This window comes from Thermobia domestica, chromosome 11 (genome assembly GCF_964235325.1).
Source record: "Thermobia domestica chromosome 11, izTheDome1.hap1.1, whole genome shotgun sequence".
Classification (NCBI taxonomy): Eukaryota; Metazoa; Arthropoda; class Insecta; order Zygentoma; family Lepismatidae; genus Thermobia; species Thermobia domestica.
In genome coordinates, this window is record NC_137464.1 from 173,583,232 (window position 1) to 173,597,394 (window position 14,163).

Consider the following 14,163-nt stretch of genomic DNA (forward strand, 5'->3'; position numbering starts at 1 on the left):
GCAACACTCCTAGTTTTCACTCTATGTCTTAAGATTCCAACTGGCACTTTGCAATTGTTGCCATGGCTCATGCTTTCTAAATTTATTACATTTTTTAAGAGTTACGATTTGTCAGTTCATGAATAGTGTTGGTTAAGCATCCAGCAATCTTTCTAAATTGCTGAGTGTTGCCAATTTGAAAGATCCAATAATGGATGTTTGGTGCACATTAGAAGCAGTCCTAAATTCATACTGGTTAATTATAGAACAAAAATAAGCATACCGTTGGCTTTTCGGGAAAATTTGCTATTAAGATGAGGTGTTACATGCTATGGTTTTCATTTTTCAAAACAATCTACAAAACGCTATTATATTAACAAATAACCGTTCCAGACTTTTTTTTATGGGACAGAAATTTGGTAGATTTATGGTGTCATAAATACGAAAGTCGTTCAACTCAATTCGGGACTTTCCAGGTTTAAATGGACGCCTACGCTGGAGGTTTTGTATGAAGTAGAAACTGGCACCTGTGTCCTGTTACTGGTAGACAGCGCTCATTTCCCGCGCTTCTGGATAGACCGTTATTCAAGATGGCGGACAACAGTGTGAACATCTACGTGGAACAGCGTGTTGTGATGAAGTTTTTAGTGAACGAGCGCATAAAATATGCTGAAATGTACAGAAGACTTCAGGATCAGTACGATGATGAGATACTCAGTCGCAGTAAGACATTTGAATGGTGTATGCTTCAAAGATGGGCGTATCTTTATTAATGACGATCCAGGTCGTGGTGGATCACAGCCCACGGCAGTCATTCCTGAGAACATTCAGCGCGTGGAGCAGTTGATCTTGAACTATCATCGCATAACCTGCCATGAAATTGCAAGTGTGTGTAATATGTTGTTAGGGAAAAATAAATCCATTTTCCACACTTTGAAATTTGTTCTTCTATTTTTTTTAAAGTACCGGATAGACTTGAACGACCCTCGTATTAGCACCTAAATTTACAAGCCTTACAAAAGATCTTGGAAGCAATTATTAGTTCATATTATATAATATGGTTTTGTAAATAATATCTAGCTCACTTTCTATGCTTTTGATGTTCTTTATTGCCTTTAGGTTATTTGCTTTCTCTCTCTCTCTCTCTTTTTTTTTTTTTTAGAAATTGAGGATGAGCTTAGGGAAAAGCCTAATTAACAGCACTCATTACTAAACAAACTATGGACACAGTACATGTTTAGAGATAGAATTACAAGATTGTACGATTAAAACAAATTAGACTGGAAAAAGTTACATCGGCGCTAAAACCCACGAACGACTAAGACATCCAAATTGTGCACATTTAAATTATATATATATATATATATATATATATATATATATATATATATATATATATATATATATATATATATATAATCAATCTATAATCAATCAATCAATATATATATATAATCAATATATATATATATATAATCACATGAGCTTCGTGGCTAAGCGGTTAGCATTCGCGAATTTGGTTTCGGAGACTTGTGTTCGATTCATGGCGGGAGCTCATGTGGTTCGGATTTCAGGTTAATCAGTATGTCCCGTCTCATATAGCCTTGCTGCTGAAAGGGACGTTAAACTGAAAATTAACTCAACTCAATCTATAAGCTTCCCACGCCAGTACTCCTTACTTTCTAGACCTGAGTAAGCCATGTATTAATTCAACTTGCTCCAGGAGGCAGGATCATACGTAAAAAATGTTGCGCTATTCGAACAACCACGTGAAAGAAATGTATATCCTCTATCTATTCGGTTGCATATTTGGCAGAAAGCTTATCGTTTTCAATGAACATTAAAAAAGGTTCGTTACTGAATTCTGTATGTCTGTTCTGTGTATCTGTGTGTGTTATTCGGTTTCCAATTTTGAGAATAGTCCCGATTTCAAGAGATTTAAGGAACATATCTCGGGAACCATAAGTCATAGAGAGATCATATTGGCATTGATAAATACCTAACAGACTGGTGACTATTTTGGTACCAAATAGTAACCGGTGGTCACTGGCTAACTAGCCACCATTCCCCAGATATTGGCCAAAAATGTTGGGTTTCGGTATATACAGGATGTTTCTAAACAACACCGACAACCTTTGGTAGGTGATTCCCGACACTAAGATAAGACAAAAAGTATAGACCAACCTGGGTGCACAAATGCTTCCTTTCGGAGTTATAGGCTGCCGAAAATATGAAAAATTAACTTTAAAGGTCCATAGATCCAACAGCATGGGACCTACCGTACTCAGTTCAAGACCACTTAGGAACTAATATGTGCCCTATCCAAATATCCATGTTTCAGAATCTTGCGGTACTTCCGCAACAATTTTTATAGAGGTAGTCAGGCTACGGGCGTATAATTTGAAGTATTCACCAACTACTTCTATATGAATTGTTGCGGAAGTACGGCAGGATTCTGAAACATGGATATTTGGCTAGGCAACATACTAATTCCTAAATGAAGTCTTGACCCGACTACGGTAGATCCCATAGCTTTGGTGCTATGGATCTTTAAAGTTAATTTTTTTCATGTTTTCGGCAGCCTATAACTCTAAAGAGAAGCACTTGTGCACCCAGGTTGTCTTATCTTGGTTTCAGGAATCACCTCTCAAATATTGTCGGTGTTGATTGGAAACACCCTGTATAAGGAGCCATATCTCCAGATCGCTAAGTCCAGTAGAGAGATAATATTTAGTGACTTTTTTTTTTCAATTTTGAGCCCTCTATTTTGAGCATGTGTCTTCGTATAACAACATATCGTAGAACGTTTTAACAGAACACTTAAACAAAACATGTGGAAAAAATTTAGTATTCAAGGAAATTATAAATGGAGAGATATATTACAAGAATCGTTTAATAAGTATAACAACAGTTGGTATAAAGCTGTAGAAATAATAAGAAAAAAATTCCTTTTAAGTTCGTTTTGGCAATGCTCTTGGAGCATTCTTAAATGGTTAATAATGAAACAAATACCTTAAGAACAGAATAAAGAAAACACAAGAATACATTTGAAGAATTTTAGTGTATTTTCAGCGATCTGAACAGAACAATTTAAAACGTTAAACGAGGAAGGTGTAACTCTATTGATCGCATAGTTTTAATAACTTTCTTATCTGTGTTAGTTTTACCTCTACCTGGCAAATCAACCTTTGGCAAAATTGTTTTAGCTTCATAATCACTTTTGCTACATTTCTCAGCAACCCTCATACAATGTTCTTTTAAATCTTTAAAATTGTACGTATTAACAATGGTGATTAACTTATCAACATTTTCTCTCGACAATTTCCGTTTGAGCACTTCCTCGAACTTCTCCAGTAGACACTTCTCGCCGTAACATAGAGAGATATCCATAAATTGAACAATATCATCTATGCTTTCTGGTATCAGTAATTCGTCTGTATAAAGATAATATAGGAAAGATTTAAATACATTGTATTTACATCCTTTGACTATTAGCTCGTCTGCCACTTCATCTCGAAATAAATTCTTGAAATGTTTGCATCGAATCATTAGATATGACTTATGGACGTGTATTGGTTGATTTTCCACTTTGATGACAAAGTCACTGGACGATTTATCATTGAAACTATCTTTAAAGCTATTTGTGATATTGTGTTGGTCTTCATTAGCTGAGGAAATTGTTACTGGAGTGATTCCGAAACTTGCAAAGAAATCTCCGAAGTGATGATAACTAGTTTTTGTAGGTTTTTCTAGACACATATTTTTGCATTGACCCCAAACATATATGTGTCTCTTATCACTCATTGCTGCTGATATATTAGAATAAACACTTGAAGCGATATCAATTATTCTTTCATTATTTGCTATATTAACTTTTCGAGGAATCAATTTCTTTCGCGTATTGGGTAATCCAAGTTGACAAAATTCATTATCTCCCCAAGTGAAAACTTCTGCATTGATTGATAAGGCAATGCCATGGTTACTTCCACATGCTATTTTCGTGATAACTATGTTTTTGAGACCTTTGACTTTCAGGGGACATCGCTCGAAGTAGCTAAGTTTACCAACACCAAGCTGACCTTTATCATTGTATCCCCATCCATAAATTTCACCTGTATCCTTTAGTGCGAATGAGCTATTTGCACCACACGCTACTTGCACTATTTTAGATGTACTAATACTATCTCCAGCACCTGTACAATTGTTTCTTACTTGGAAACAATGTACTTTTTCAGGATTCGTATTTGGGATAGACTGTGGTCGAGCTTTGTTTAGGGAACCCCAAGAGTAAACCTCTCCTTCACTAGAAAGAGCCAGAGAATGGTCATATCCACATGCCACTTCAACGATTTTAATTTTTGGTAAGTGAAACTGACTAATAATGCTTGGAAGATAAACAGTTCGTAAGTGTCCTTGCCCTAATTGTCCGAAAGCATTATCTCCCCACGAATAAACATCGCCTGTCTCGGTTAAGGCCAATACATGTTGATGTCCACAAGCAAAGCCAATAACTCTTTTCCCGCTTAATTCTTTCACCTTTCTGGGCAGACAATTAAGTGGTTGTGGTTGACCAAAACTTAAACAAGCATACACGTCATCGTTCGTCGTGACAAATACACCTGCACCAGCATCATTTCCAAGAACACAGGCCAGTTTGATATCTTGAAGCATTTCAGGATCTACCATGCTAAAAATCCACCAGTTGTTGATTTGATTCATGTCACTTTTATAATTAACGACTTACTAAAGGCAATTTATTTTTAATAATTTTAAAACTAATTAATCAATATATACTGTAGGTTATATAAAAAGAAATAATATTCTAATATACTGTCCAAATGATGTAACACAAAATTGCCGTTAGTCTTTGCAAATATGAATTTTAAAGGTAACAAACACACACGCAGAACAATAGACAAATATTGATTTAAATGTGTATTGTTTTAAACGTTCATGGCGATTATCAATTATTCTAAACAAATCTGCATATTTAAGTCGTGTTTATTTATTTAATTTATCCAAAGATCATTTCCCTATCTTTGCTGCCAGCGTCTTAAAGAAGATATATCTGTGTATTTTAATACAAACTATTAACTGTAGAAAGGCTGAGTTTGTAAATTTGTTACAGTCAATTATTATAGATATATCAACTTGGATAGTTGGATTAAAGTTTAGCGTCCATTTCAGTATCAAGTCTATATCAGACCTAAACCTTCAACTTAACATGGGATTTTGAATTATATAGATTCCAGACAGGTATAGAACTTGGGTTCCCTGCGCTGAAAATGCGTATAAGCTACTATATAGCCAAGAAGCAGCTCTTTAGAAATATGGACCTGGGTAGAATAATGATCTAACCAACAATGTATTTAAAACGGGAAAGAAAGGTTTAACCTCACGTCATTGACTATAATTCTGAAACTTTAGAAGCTCACATTTCGCAGATCCATGTTTAAGATCGTTATAGAGATGTTGGAGAAACTAACTAAAGATTTTAAAGGAGTTTGAAGTTTGCGACCTGGATTGCCTTTTGGCGAAAGTAATTTTGTCGATGTTGGATGTACATTAAGGTAAAATATTGTATTGATAAATAAATTCCAGACTCTTATCACTTATTGTTGAAAATGAAAGTTCTAGTTTCCTATCCCATTGTTATGCTAAAAAAGATAGATGGTTTATGAAGGTGAATGATTATATAGAATCAATGGAAGGAAAGGGGACAACTCTGAGAATACCTATGGGCACGATGCTGCTCACCACAAACTGACGTGGGCGGGAATTGGACTAAGAACCCTCGTACTAACAGAGGTGAACGCTGTCTTACTGAGCCGCTGTACTGTTCTCGGTTCATTCGGGTTTAACTTCTTTTTTAAAGTCTGACTTTCTCGAAAACTATGCACTAGAATGTATTTTTAAGTATGTCATTTTTCGTTTTATCTCGATATGATTTATCTATTGATATGTTTTAACTTTAGATAATACCAGTTGTGTTCAAAAAAGTATAGAACCTTATTTTTCCCCTCGTAAACGAATAAAGCGCGGAAGAGTTTCTTCAGTGTAGATGTAGAAGGGACACTCATCCGCAGTCGTAATTCCCCCCCCTCCACACCCCCGTCCACAGTCAGTTGTTGGCAGTCGGCTAACGAGTGAAGACGTGTAGTGAGCGGTCGTTGGATGTTTTTCGTAAAATAACAGAAAAACTTAAGCAGCGATATTCCATGAAATTTTGCCCAAACCTTGGCGATACTCAATCGGCAACCATTCAATCGGATCGGCATATTCAATTTTGAACGAAAATCTGGGCATAAGAAGAGTATCCGCGAAATTTGATCCAGGCTTTCTTCACCAAACACAACATTTACGGTAATTCCTGTGTGTCATCAGGCTCTTACTTTCCCGACATGACTCCATGTGACTTTTGGCTATTATGTAAGCTGAAAATGCTACTGAAAGGGACCCGATTTGAGCTAAAAGAAGACATAATGCGGAATACAACGGCAGGATTACTCACCATTCCAAAAGCTGAATTACAGAAGTGTTTCCCACTATGATGGGAGTGGTGGTTAAAGTGTCTGCATTAGCAAGGAGACTACTTTGAAGGGTATTAATATTTCGGGTTTCCAAATCAATAATTGTATCTTTGGCAACCGAAGGTTCAATACTTTTTGAACACATCTCGTAATTGAAACAAATAGAAAATGAAGTTTGGGAGTCAGTCATAATTATGGGTTGGTGAGTGTCGTCTTGGTAAGAGTTGTTATGAAGAGCTTGTTAAGGGTATATTTTAGTATCAGTCTCATCTTAATAGGTTGCATAGTTTTCGTTCAGCATCGATATCTAAGCAAAAATATGTTTTTCTCAATTTACTGGTAAACTACACATGGTGTTTTACACTCACGCAATCATTTTGTTATTTTTAGTGAGATCAACCGATTATTGGTATATTTTATTTTTTATTTTTATTTTATTATATTTTATTTATTTATTTGTTAAATGCTAATGATATTGTAGAATTAACAGCAAATGTTACTGAAATTCCATTTAGATGCAATAATATTCTTTTCTTTGGGGAGGAGACCCTAAATCTATATAATTTCTCTCGATCTATATAAGTTCTTTCGATTGTTAGAAACAAGGACATGCCTTATTTTAAACATAATTTTAAAGTTTCTCATTAATTGCAATTAATTTGCTTTTGAAAGCCGCCCTAAAAACTAATTGTACCATTATAACTCATTCATCCCTGTGACCCACTGATTGAACGATCGTGACAAGTTACGTTTTGTGAGTAAGATCCATGATTCACTAAACCCAGATCCATGACACGAAATGACCGAGTGGCCGAGACAGACTTGAAGACGACTAAACATTTTTCTCATTAAATTATATAGGTTTCTTTCTAGCTTGTTGTGCACATCCTTATGTGCCAAAGTATTGCACTGAAAGACAGCTACAAAGATTAACAGAATATAAACGCGTCAGACGCTCAGAAAAAGTAATTTACGTGTTTTCCTTAAGTGGAATCGTAAAAATTTAATGGAGAAAACCTGTAAAATTTGTCGTTTACAATATAAGATGAGGCCAAACTCAAACAGTGCTTCTCTAATTATTCTTGTATAGTCTATTTTCAAAACCCGCTGTATTATATTGCAGTATGGGAGATGAAAAGTTACACACAGACAAGGGCGGCCATCAGGAGGGGCAAGGTGAGGCGCTCGCCCCTTCCTAGAGGAAATTGTACTTGGGAATATCGAAAACCCAATAGAATTTTTACATTAGTTACAGCAAAATTTGAAACTATATTTGAAGTGTCGCTTATACTTGCCCCCCGCCCCCTTGGAAACCAAACCTTGGGCGTCCTTGCACACAGACGAAGTTATGACGTAAGTTGCGTCAATGAGAATATATTGAGAGACAATTTTTCATGAAAAATGGCATATTGAAACTGGAAAATTCAAAAATTTGGTAGGAAAAAAATGGGAGGAGAAAGTAAATTTGTGGGAAAAGAGTGGTAAATTGGGGGGAGAGTTGTATCCAAGGCCTTTGAGGGATGAGAACCCCGAGGAAGACGAAATGAAATCTGTGAGTTTAACATTCCACGATTACGCTCTTTAGGCTATGGAATATTATGATTAAAGCAAATGAATGATGATGGAAGAATTGGTGAAATGAGAAAGTGGGAGGAAACGGGAGTACCCTGAGAAAACCCACGAGCACAAATTTCTCCGGGATCGAACCAGGGTCCCCACGCACCAGAGATAAGCGCTCTACCACTGAGCCACCGTACTCCCCAGTTTAGGATTTATGCAATGTGTGTGTATGACTTCTGCATCTAGAGGGTTTTTCAGACTTCAGTACTTCAGGACAAATGCATGTTAGATGCAATACGGTTTAGAACTTATACATTCTAATAGTATTGCCACCTTCTTAGACATCCCTATATCCAAGATTGTTATTCAACTCGAAACTGTAGCACTAGTATCCAAGGAACATATCTGTGCTATGTGCAAAAATGTATAAATAATAATAATAATAATAATAATAATAATAATAATAATAATAATAATAATAATAATTATTATTATTATTATTATTATTATTATTATTATTATTATTATTATTATTATTATTATTATTATTATTATAATGTGGGTAACGAATAAAGTTAAATAACTAAATATTATATTAGTAAATAACATACAGTGGGTTTACTAATATAAAATACAGTCCACCTTGTGTAGTCGTTTTGACATATGATTATAGTCATACTAAAGGTCTGACTAGTGCAGGAAATATATGTTAGTGGAACTCATTAGTATGGATCTAATCATACGTCAGAACGACTCTGCATAAGGACCAGTTGATTTAAAATTCAAGCTTGTATAGTGTAGAACTTTCTCAAGAGCAAAATCTTATGTTAATTGATGTTTGATCAGTCCTGTAGAAAACGAGTACTGCAAGTGATATTAAGATTATTTTAAGTTTAGTTTCCGGAACACTGAATATATTTACACTACATTTCCTGTGAATGCTTACCAGAAAAGCAATTGCGGTACTAGGGATAGAGTGTTTAATATACCTCGTACTGTTTAGTGAAGAAGAAAGCATCAATTGTTTTGTCAACGAATATTATGTTACAACAAATATATATAATTATACGAGTAAAATCTATGCATATACAAAATATAAACCACTTGTCATTGCTACAACAAGAGCAGACAGGAGTTTGTTTGGTCTGTGACCGTGTGTTGTTTCTACATTTCTCTCTTTGCCTGCTTTTCCACGTTCTCTTACAGTCTTCTTCCATTAGCTAAAACTAGTTAAAAATTTATTTTACTTTCCGTTTTTATCTTGCGAAATCCTCTAATTAAAAATAAACAGAATGGTAACAGTTTCTCTCTTTTTGGCGGATGGGTTGCCAGCTAATCGGATAATCTTCCTTTTTCTCCCGTCCTCTCTCATACCACGGCACATCTACAGTTGCTGCTCCAAATTTCAAACAACTTTTTAAATATTTTAAAAATCATCCTTTGCTTTTCTTTCTCTCTAGATTCTACTACTTTATTCTCATCAACCGTCCATCACACATCAGAAGATGGAAGAGCAACATTTAGTACTATGTGCATAGCACCTCCGACTACAGTGACGAGATAAACGGGATGCTAAGATAAAAGAAGTTTATTTTCTTCATCTTTCCTTTTAAACTAAAGGTGTCTTCTTTGCATGTTTGTTGATATTTTGCGTCCTTTCCCAGGAGCGAGGCTATGTAAAACTGTACCTACAGTTTATGTGGTGTCAAAACCATACAAGTTCCTACCGGAGTTCCCAAGGTTAAACTATTCTGCACAACCATGGGTATCAACTCATACACTTGCTATTAGTAAGCAATTCTGATCACTCGCTGCACCTTTACATTTCATTATGTGTTTATATGAGTCTAAATGAAACAGCAATATATAAAACACTTGAAGACTTCAGGGGTAAAAGGAGGGAAGTCAGTTTTTTTTATAATTTTACACAATTGCAGTTTTCTACTGACTTACCTACTTCTTCCCCTGTACGAAAAGTGGTTAGCATTATATTTCTTAGCGACTAATCTTCTTCTTCTTACTGTGGGATTTAGCCCATGAAAATTACACCTTTCAGGCTACGTTATTCCGCAATTAACTCATTTACGACCATTTCTTGACTTACCTCCTTTTTCCATTGTGGTCTTCACTTGAAAAAGTTTATCGCATGTAGAAACCATGACAATATTTTCCGAAGCTGAGACTCAGAACCGAATTTCGTGCAGTTTTATTATACGGATCCATAGTATAAGTAGTAATAGGAGTAGGAGTAGGGGGCAGGGGTAGCAGTAGTAATAGGAACGGGTTAGAAGTGCTGCAGGGATTCGTTAGGTTCTGTTCTCGACATAAAATGGGCAAATTAAAGACTTCCTCAAATTTTCCGTACATTTTACGATCTGTGGATCCGTATAGTAAAACTGTACCCAGAATTTATGTTACGTCTTGTTTACCAGTCTAATAACCAGGGCCCGGATTTTGTTGACAAGTCAACTTTTTTCTGTTACCCATAAGACAAGGCAAATTCTAATAAAAACGTTATCCATCAACTCTAGGTTCTAAAAATATATTTTTTTAGGGTCAACTTTTGGTCATTTTTTGCTGTTTTGAAATTTCAGGTCATTTTTTAATATCTTAAGGTAACTTTTAGGTCACTTATGGTCTTTTTATTTTTTTTTTCTTCTACATAAGGAAATCTTTAAATGTACACGGTTTACAGTTGTGGAAAAGACGAAGTTGAATAATCTCTTTTCTTGCTTCATGACTATTGGGTGTGTAAAAACTGCATTCTTAACAAGCTAATGAAAACTAAACTGTAACTGGTTAACGAAAGGTGGGGGTTGGTAGGTGTCCAAACAGTTTTGGGTTGTTGACCACAAAGGATGTGATCACGTGAATAACTAAAAATGGATTAGAAGGCGTACAAGGATTTTAAACAGGTTTTTATCTATTATCTTCATGTAGTCTGCACTTGCGAACTTTTATTGTTTAAGATTGTTTCCTAGTTTCAACTCGGGAGTGAATTGACGGTTTCAATACTTACAATGCCGTACAATGGACTGATCAACGGACATAAATGATCAATGGACTGCAACTAACTGAAACAAAACTTTTTGAATATGAGCGACAAACGTTAATTAAAATCCAATGGATATTTTTAAAATATCAATGTTGTACGAAATAAACATTTAAGAAAACGCAAGTTTTAGGTCAATTTTTGTGAATTTTAGGGGCATTTTACAGGAATTTTAGTGTCATTTTATAGGTCACTTTCTAGAAAATTTTAGGTCAACAAGATCCGGGCCCTGCTAATAACATTAATTCACAGTATAAATTCAATAGCCTATGTGGTTTTGAGTCCTATAAACACCTATGCATAGTTGTAGATTTAAATATAAGACGAATAGAATTGTTGACTAATTTCACGTTGAAATCTGGAGGAGAGAATGATCTGTTATTAGTAAGTTATCACTAAGTTATAATCTCAATATACACACACACACACAAAAAAAAAAAAAAAAAATACCTGGCAGAATAGTTTGAATCGGGTCATTGGTTCGGAAACGGTTGGGTAAATGGAAATCTCGACAAACACGTATCCCATCATTTCCAAGAACACACTTTTTGGGGTAAAACAAACTTTGCCCCAGGGTCCCTCGCAGGGTCCCAGACGGGGTCCAACTCAAAACTTTCAAATGGCAAGGGGGTTAAGTAGCACATCGTTTGAAAGCTGTTGTAAAATGAAATAAAATGGAGCAAGTCTCGACTCTCTATGACAACCCTTTGCAAAATGGTGGTGGGTCAAAATGTAAACAAAAACTTAGCTAATTGATAAGTCCATGTCCACCCTAATAAATCGGAAACGATGAGACAAATGTGAAAACAGGAAAGGAAGTGTGGTATTATTTTCAAAGTACAACAATTTAAGTTAAAACCTCTACTCCCAGGGCCCCCACAGAGTCCAGGTGGGGTCCAACTGAAATTCTTCAAATGGCAAGGGGGTTAAGTAGCACATCGTTTGAAAGATGTTGTTAAATGAAAGAAGATGGAGCAAGTCTCGACTTTCTACGACAATCCTGTGTAAAATGGCGGCGGGTCAAAATGTAAAGAAAAGCTTAATTGAAAATCAATGGCCACTTGATTCCAAGATGGCCACTTAAAATCTATGTCGAAAGGAGAGACATATCAAACTCAACTGCTAAGCTAGGAAAACCAAATTTATCATGAATGTTGTTCAGTAGATGACGAAAAGTTGCGAAATATTCAAACACGCAACATCTTGAGTTTAAAATGCCGCACTTGTATCGAGCGCATTTCCAGCTCAAACCACTGATGTTGCAAAAACGAAATGTGGTATTTACGTTTATGGTTAATAGCAGATATCCACAAAATATCAAAGAGTAACATCTGTAATCCAATATGGCTGCCAGCGTGAAAAATGATTTTGTATTTAAATATGCAATTTCTTGGAATATTGTGACAAACCAACATAGTTTGCGCAGCTCGATGTACTGAAATGATTTTACACGTGGTTTGGTACTGCTTGCCAATCTTGTAAGTTATTTTTTTTAAAATATGGTTTTGCTTGAAATATTGCGATCAAACAAACGAATAGCATACAAATGTAGCCACCACCAATACGTTACAATAGTGCCAAAAACCTGACTGGTGCAGCAAGTCCTTTATGTATGAACTACATATGACAACATTAAAAAAATACCCAAAGGTATTGAATTTTTGTTTAGTAGTATGAATAGGAAATAAGATGTGTTCATCGCATGTTCGTTATATTCACGTAAATTATATCGAGAGAACCGTGACCGCATTGGGAACCAAACATATCGTCGCATGAGAACCAGAGGAACGTAACTCCATTTTACAGGTTTACAGGCGAGAGGACAAAAATATTATTTTCTTAGAAAGATGTGCTTTTAATAAGATGGTAATTGAGCTACATTACAGCAGATGAGCGACAAGGGAAACAGATGGCGTTACATTCCATTTATACCAAGTGGGGCTTTCAAAATTACGTCCAAAAATGAAAACAAAAACTGCAGTTTTGAGTTACGTTCCTCTGGTTCTCATGCGACGATATGTGTTGTTACGGAATGAAATAATAGTTAAAGTGAATCGAAATTCAATTGTTCTTTAGTTCTCCTATTGTTTCTAAATACATATTAGAGAAAAAAAAGAGATTTAGATTTGTACTAATATGGTTTTAAACGGCCATCTTGGATTCAAGGTGACCATAGATTTTCAACTAAGCTTTTGTTTACATTTTGACCCGCCGCCATTTTGCACAGGATTGTCGTAGAAAGTCGAGACTTGCTCCATCTTCTTTCATTTAACATCTTTCAAATGATGTGCTACTTAGCCCCTCTTGCCATTTGAAACTTTTTAGTTGGACCCCACCTAGGACACTGTGGGGGCCCTGGGATAAGATGTTTCAACTTAAATCGTTGTATTTTGAAAATAATACTACACTTCCTTTCCTGTTTTCACATTTGTCTCAGCGTTTCCGATTTATAGGGGTGACCATGGACTTTTCAATTAATTTTTTGTTTACATTTTGACCCGCCGCTATTTTACACAGGGTTGTCCTAGAGAGTCGAGATTTGCACCATTTTCTTTCATTATACAACAGCTTTCAAACGATGTGCTACTTAACCCTCCTTGCCATTTGAAAATTTTGAGTTGGACCCCGTCTGGGACTCTGCAGGGGACCCTGGGGCAATTTTTTTTATCGCAAAAAGTGTGTCCTTATACAACAGCTTTCAAACGATGTGCTACTTAACCCCCCTTGCCATTTGAAAAGTTTGAGTTGGACCTCGTCTGGGACTCTGCAGGGGACCCTGGGGCAATTTTTTTTATCCCAAAAAATGTGTCCTTGAAAATGATGGATACGTCTTCGCCGAGCTTTCCATTTACCTAACTGCTTCCGAACAAATGACCCGGTTCAAACTATTCTGTCAGCTTTGTAACTTTTACATTACAAAATATGTTGTAATTCACGACCTTCCGCTCAGTGGCACGCATCTCTTTTAGTTTCGTCTAGTTATAATATATCAAATGCAAACACAATTGTCTCGTTCGGATCTCAGCGGAGCCACTTCGTGAC

The 14,163-nt window shown here is 35.8% G+C and overlaps 1 protein-coding gene across 1 annotated transcript; it reads right to left on the reverse strand.

Moving 5' to 3' along the window:
• Window positions 1-3,021: 3,021 nt before the first annotated feature.
• Window positions 3,022-4,854, reverse strand: LOC145663709 (RCC1 and BTB domain-containing protein 1-like). The gene has a single exon (XM_081729799.1). It carries the CDS (start codon window positions 4,696-4,698, stop codon window positions 3,070-3,072), a length of 1,629 nt encoding a protein of 542 aa, XP_081585925.1. The 5' UTR covers window positions 4,699-4,854; the 3' UTR covers window positions 3,022-3,069.
• Between the last annotated feature and the right edge of the window lie 9,309 nt (window positions 4,855-14,163).

Bases quoted from the DNA above. Each gene is read 5' to 3' on its own strand.
- LOC145663709 (XM_081729799.1), bottom strand. From the start codon at position 4,698: ATGAATCAAATCAACAACTGGTGGATTTTTAGCATGGTAGATCCTGAA.